Source organism: Aplysia californica, unplaced genomic scaffold, assembly GCF_000002075.1.
Source record: "Aplysia californica isolate F4 #8 unplaced genomic scaffold, AplCal3.0 scaffold00442, whole genome shotgun sequence".
In the NCBI taxonomy this organism is placed as follows: domain Eukaryota; kingdom Metazoa; phylum Mollusca; class Gastropoda; order Aplysiida; family Aplysiidae; genus Aplysia; species Aplysia californica.
The window spans coordinates 376,441-383,811 of record NW_004797712.1 but is presented as its reverse complement, the minus strand read 5'-3'; the positions used below and the strand labels follow the sequence as shown (position 1 = coordinate 383,811).

The window sequence follows — 7,371 nt, the reverse complement described above, 5'->3', positions numbered from 1 at the left end:
CATGAAAATTACTAATTAGTGAAAATGTGTAAAATGTTTATTTTTCTGTGTTGAAGATGATGATAATAAATACTCAAGCTTGCACATTATTTAACAAAATGCTTTTATTAGCTGTCAGTAAAGCAAACATGATACACACGTAAACGAGCACAATTATTTCACACGTTCGCACCCAAGTACTTACATTTATTGTACCCAGGTACACTCCCGCGCAAGTGTAGTTATTTGTTTTTTATGTGTTTGGGTTTGTGTCTGTGTATGTACGTGTGTCTATCTATCTATCTTTCTTTCTTTCTTTCTATCTATCTATCTATCTATCTATCTATCTATCTATCTATCTATCTATCTATCTGCGGTTGGTTGGCGAGTGCTCTGGTGTGGTTTGCTTCTTCTTTCTTATCAAATAACTATCGTCTTTATCTCTCCTCCTTCTTTTTGTGTTTGTTACTCTCTTGTAACACCTCTAATCTTCGGCACTTATATGACCTCATTGTGTTGCAAGTGCCGTAAAAATTTTACTAAAACTAATCTATCTATCTATCTATCTATCTATCTATCTATCTATCTATCTATCTATCTATCTATCTATCTATCTATCTATCTATCTATCTATCTATCTATCTATCTATCTATCTATCTGTCTATCTATCTATCTAACCCCCCCCCCCCCCTTTTGCTTGCACTCTCAATTATCTCTTCGTGTAACGACCTCTGAAACAGCAAATTTTAATCCTACAAGACTGGAATTCGCAAAAAGATGATGACAGTAACCAACACCGTAGGGTTATCATTTCTTTTTCACGTTTTTCTTTTTTGTAAAAAAAATGTGACGACAAATTAATGTCGTACCAGGCTTTGGCCATGTGATGTAGACTATAAAGACATTCCTCATTTTATACGTTCTAGTTCTAGTGATTGCATACTAACAAAACATTCTTCCTTTTACGCAGAAAAATAACTTAATATTTCCTCCGAAATATATACACACCAAACTCCCTGGCAAAGTACTGCAAAATAGCTAAGCTCTGTCCATATTTTACTCCATCAATTTCCACATACGGCGACTGTCCAAACGGTGCATCTGAAAGCAGAAGAAAATGGAGACACTGTTGTATAAAAAACACATGTATGTATGTATAGATATACGGAAGAAGAAGAAGAAGAAGAAGAAGAAGAAGAAGAAGAAGAAGAAGAAGAAGAAGAAGAAGAAGAAGAAGAAGAAGAAGAAGAAGAAGAAGAAGAAGAAGAAGAAGAAGAAGAAGAAGAAGAAGAAGAAGAAGAAGAAGAAGAAGAAGGAGGAGGAGGAGGAGGAGGAGGAGGAGGAGGAGGAGAAGGAGGGGGAGGAGGAGGAGGAGGAGGAGGAGGAGGAGGAGGAGGAGGAGGAGGAGGAGGAGGAGGAGGAGAAGAAGAAAGGAGAAGGAGGAGGAGGAGGAGGCGGGGGAGGAGGAGGAGGACGAGGAGGACGAGGAGGACGAGGAGGACGAGGATTTAACTCTTTGAAGTCGGCACATCTACCGACTAGGTGCTGTGTTATCGGCATTTTTTTCCTCTTTTGTTTTCCTCTTTCATCACAAATATCTGTTTGCCTGTTATGCAACTGTGTCCTCATAATAACAATATAGTCTATCAGATCTAGATACCCCCCCAAAGGAACAATTAACTTCGTTCCCATCAAACATCTATCGTCCTGATCTCTCCTCTTTCTTTTCTTTATGTTCGTAACTCTCTTGTAACACCCCTTATCCTCGGCAATTATGTGACCGTTTTGTGTTGCAAGTGCCGTAAAACTCTTACTAAAACTAAAAACTAACTAAACAATTATCAGGGCGATCAAAATAACAGCATGCCTGGTCCACGCCCTCAATTGCATCTCCCCCATCATGGCTCAACACTTCGTGGTATAAGAGGACACAGAATAAAGTAAACGTGAAGTGTTGTTGCTTTTGTTGTAGTTACTGTTGATGTTGTTATGAGGATGATGGTGATGATGTTGTTGTGGTCGTTGTTTGTAGTGGTGGTGGTGGTGGTGTTGTTGTTGCTATTGTTGTTGTTGTTGTTTTTCTGGTTGATGATGTGTTGTTGTTGCTGCTGTTGTTGCTGTAGCTGTTGATGCTGTTGCTGCTGCTGTTGTTGTACCTTTTTTGTACGTTGGCCATTCCTCTCTCTTAAATCGAATGTCTTCAAATGGTTTCCCAGCTGCAGAGAGCAGAAGCCTGATGCCCTCAGCTCGCCCTTTGAAGTCAAAATACCACAATTTGATGGAGGGTGAAGCCATGATTGGTCTATACGTAGACTCTTTGGGTTATCAGTCGTTTGTCACTCGGAGAATGTTGCGATCTGAAAGCAAGAGGTAATGGGGGAAAGAATGACTTGTTAGCTTCTTCCAATGATGATTTCTTCCAATGATGATGATGATAATGATGATAATGATGACAACGACGACGACGACGACGACAACAACAAAAGTAAACATTTTTTAAATAAAAAAATTATTATTATTATTATTATTATTATTATTATTATTATTATTATTATTTCTATGGCACCTACTCCCGAACACAGCTCCAGGCCGGGTGGCGGCCGAAGACTAGTATTATCGATTTTAGACAGCCAAGGACCACCAAGGAATTTTTAACGTGCGCAACTTGCACACGGGACCTACGAGACTTGTTCGCCCTTATCCGAGAAGGTCAGATGTTAGATCTTACCTACCCTAAAATTAAGGGTGGGGCTGAAAGACAGCAGTAAGAAGGAGCCAATTAGCAGCAGTAGAAAGGCTGCAAAAAGAGCCAGGAGCCCATAAGAGGGGGCATAGAGGGGGGGGGGGGGGCAGAAAGTGGAGACGACAGGAGATAGAGGGCATGAAAGGAGAAAAAGGAGAAACATTTTTTCGAGAAGAAAATTTTCCGTCGCTGTCAGGTTTCTAACCCAGGACCTATTTAATGAGAGGCGAACACAGTACTTCTAGACTTCGTCGTCTTCGTCGTCGTCGTCGTCGTCGTCGTCGTCGTTGTTGTTGTTGTTGTTGTTGTTGTTGTTGTTGTTGTTGTTGCTTTTATTTTATTTTTTCGGGATTGTCTTTGTTTTAGCTTTTCGGTTTATTTCAAAATAAAGTTCCTTTCGCGAGCAGGACTGAACATTATAATAAGAATAAGAATTTTTCTTATTACATCACATTGAACAAGACGTCCGTAGGGTGATGGTTAGACTCTTCTCCATACAAGTACCGGGAGCACTTTTGAGAAAGAACGTTATCTTGTTCAAGTATCTTGGAAGCATCTTTTCGGAAGACGGACGTCTCAACAGCCAAATTGAGACGAGAGTACAAAAGGCTAACAACGTCAGCTACCAGCTTGCCCCACTCCTCAAACATCCTAACATCCCAATTGAGACCAAAGCCAAGTTCATTAACTCTATCTTCATCCACACCTTGACCTACCACTACCAGTGCCAGACATGGACCCTGACCAAAAGTCTAGAACGTAAGATAACCACCTGCGAGATGTGATGTTTAAGGAGAGCCGTCAACACAACCAGACGGGACATGGTCAGAAACAACAAGATCAGAGAAATGGTGGGAATAACACCTGTCCTCCACTACATTCGAAGGCAAACAATCAAGTGGTTTTGATATCTCACACGTATGGCACCTAACCAGCTTGCCAGTAAAGCCTACTACTACTACTGAAAAGTATCAGGATACAAGGCAAGAGGAAGATCAAGAAAGACCTGGATCTAGGGTGTGAAGGAAACCCTGAGAACAAACAATATCCCACCCAAACAGGCCAACAAACTTGCTAAAGACGGGAAGCTCTTTCTCCCCTCTCAACACGCTAGAGGTACAAGAGGACGGATAAAGTAAAGCAAAGTAAGTTATCTTGTACCGGTATGTCCGTCTTTCTGATGGTGGGTAGTTATGCATCCCGCAATGGTAAAGTCGGAGTAGTGGCTCGACGTCCTCAGTGATATCGACGGAGGCTAGTAAAAGCACTTCAATCTACAACCAAATAATTATTACTACAACCAAAAAAAAACAACAACAAAAAACCAACCCAACAACCATACCAAACCTACCGACCGACTATACCTTAAAATCGAGATCCAGTTTTTCTGTCTTTATCAAGTTACATTTGTAGCGGGATTTGGGGTTTTATCATTTGAACACGTTGGGGAAAAAAAAGAGTTAAAAAAGCATTTCACAGTTTACTTGTCATAAATGTAATAACAGTGACTAGATAATATCTGAGAGGTAGTTGGCATGTGAATTAATATTACAATCGGTTTCAGCCGCCCAGGGGTTCTGAATTTTAATATATATATATATATATATATATATATATATATATATATATATATATATATATATATATATAGATAGATAGATAGATAGATAGATAGATAGATAGATAGATAGATATATAGATAGATATCTTTAAAAAAATGTATAATTCAGAAAACAGCAGCACAAGCAGCAGCAACAGAAACACGACAAAATATGGAATGAATACATTGATGTACATGTTTCATTTGACAATGACAATGACAATTTTTATTCGTCTCGAAGGGAGAAATTTGTCTTGGTCGTTAACAATGTCAGTTGACGTTACAACGGTTAGATACACTCACGCATACGCAAAACAAGACAGGACATTAGCAAATACATGTCTCACGTGCTGGGACAACCCGCTCCGTAAAAATTCTTTCTCTCTCTCTCTCTCTCTCTCTCTCTCTCTCTCTCTCTCTCTCTCTCTCTCTCTCTCTCTCTCTCTCTCTCTCTCTCTCTCTCTCTCTATCTATCTATCTATCCATCTATCTATCTATCTCTCTCTCTCTCTCTCTCTCTCTCTCTCTTTTTTTTTTTTTTTTTTCATTTGTAGCACTGTGTGTTCAGTAACCTCACTGCAGTTGGTACGTCTGTATGTTCTAGCTTTTTTGGAAATGTATCGTTAACTGCGGGTCGATTGTTGAAATTCCGTTGTCAGTGGGTGGCTATGATCACTAAAAGCATTATTTCCGCCTGTTTAGAGCCTTTGTCTATTGCAGATGTTCAAAGTTACTTAGGTCACTACCAATTGTTCTTGAAGCCTATTTGATCAACTTATTTATTTTTATGATGTGTGGCCTTCCCAAATGGCTACCATAGCAAGTGATACCAAAATTAATCAAAGTTTCTCTTATGCTGGTGTAGAATATCTGAAGGATGGATGGATTCAGATTGAAAGACCTAAGTTTCCTCAAAAAGTACAGTCTCTGATTTACCTTTTTAAAGATATTGTTTTCGTGATTTTGCCATGTAAATTTGTTGACGATTGTAAGACCAAGATAATATTTGTATGAATCCATGATTCCAATTGTTACTTGTTCAATTACGAGAGGTGGGATTGTTGGTTTTTCTCTTTTAAAATCAAAAATCTTTTTCTTTGTTTTTGAGAGGTTCACTTTTAGAACATTTGAATTTCACTATTTAAAAAACATACATATTTCTTCGAAATACTCTTTTTCATCAAGGTTTATTAATCCAATAATTGCGGAGTCATCTGCCAACTTAATTAAGCATGTTGTTTTATATTAACTTCTATGGTCGTTGATATATATTATATACAATACTGGTGACAAAACCCAGCCCTGAGGACCGCCGGTGTTACAAAGGATTGTGTCAGATTTTGTGTTGTTCAGCTTCACATATTGTGGTCTGCCTGTCAAAATTCCAGGACCCATGCTGCGATATGATGAATAACTCTCAAGACTCAGAGGTTTTTCAATGACAATATGTGGTTGAATTGTATTAAATGCTGAGGAAAAATCAGGGGCCGTAGCGCATGAATGCCTCAAATAAGTTTATTCCTTTATAGACTGTTACTTTTCGTATGTCTTGTGAAGCGCATTGGGCATTGTTGTAGATTATGGAAATGCGCTATATATTATACATGCCATGTATTATAACCATTATTATCAAAACTATGAATTCAAATAAAGATTGAATGGTAAGCGTCCACTTCAACACCCCCTCCCCCTCCCACCCCGCGTGGGATGTCAAGCACGTTGGGTTTTTGTTGTTGTTGTTGTTGTTGTTTATCTCAAAATGCTTTAAAGTGGCATCCCCTGCTTTTTCCCTTGTGCCTTTCATATGGGCTACTGTCATTGTTTCCATGAATGAACGTTGTGAAAATATCAGGAATGGGGGAGTACATCCGTTTCTGATTAAAAATGGTATTGATAAAAGAAATAAATAAGCCAGACAATGTGAAAGTTCAAAACAGATAAAGGAAAAAATCCGTCACTTCGTGGCTTATGCCATTTTCCATACATGTATAAACTTCATTCTGTATACTAATAAGACCTTGATCTATATAAGCATAATCCCCATTGTGTATGTGTTTTATATATATATATGTGTGTGTGTGTGTGTGTGTGTGTGAGTGAGTGTGTGCATGTGTGTGTGAATGTGAGTGTGAAATCGTGTAAGTGTGTTTGGTTTATGGTTTCTACACATATATTTGTGTAAACATGTGTGTATGTCTGTTCATGAATGTGTGTGTCTGTCTTTATGACCCATCTGTCAACCCGGGCCAGAAAATCAATAGTGAAATCTGCCATGTAAAGGTCCTATTGAGGTTTTAGGTTTATTCATGTCATCAAGACAATACAATAGCAGTACCGGTACATGTGGGGAACATGCAACTAAAAGATAGAGAAAAAAAAAGTTCGTGGGTTACGACGAATCATAATTTTGAACTGTCAGATACCTTATTGTAGGTCCTATTTTCTATACATTCTAATGTGCCTGTTCTTGCTGATAGCGTCAGCACGCGCACACAATCGCTTTATCTTGTACGATCTCACTAGATCTAAGTTATTTCAGTTTGCTTTAAACAGGCTGATATCGAGTGTAAAATTCCGCAGTACCCCGTGTTGAAAAGAGTAAGAAGCGTATGGCGGGCTCTTATACTAAGCAGTCGATGTATTGACATCGTATGTTGAATGGTTATCTAAATTGTGCCTATCAAAGTGCGGTAAAGGGGGTAAGGGAGTTTTAGTTTTAGTAAGTGTTTTACGGCACTTGCAATACAATAAGGCCATAAAAGTGCCGAAGATTAGAGGTATTACAAGAGGGCAACAAACATAAAAGAGGAGGAGAGATAAGGACGATAGATGTTTGATAGGAAAGAAGAAGCAAACCACACCAGAGCACCCGCCAACCACCCACGGGAGGGGAGGGTAAATATCAAAAAGCAGTACAATAGTCATGGATCTTTTCATAAATTGCCCCCTTAACTATCACGGAGCGAAAACACAGTTCATGTATATGATGTAAGTGATGCCTTCAGCTTACACGGTAAAACGCTGGAGGTACGGTCTTTTTGGTGGGGG

At 39.0% G+C, this 7,371-nt stretch overlaps 1 protein-coding gene across 1 annotated transcript in view; it reads right to left on the bottom strand.

Annotated features, from left to right (window-relative positions):
- The window catches only part of LOC101857199 (glutathione S-transferase 1), a gene marked incomplete in the record, with an annotated part of 28,014 nt that overhangs the window by 2,767 nt on the left and 17,876 nt on the right, over positions 1-7,371 (bottom strand). The window contains 2 exon segments of the mRNA XM_035971478.1: positions 987-1,081; positions 2,137-2,337. Coding sequence (XP_035827371.1) covers positions 987-1,081; positions 2,137-2,275 — 234 coding nt within the window.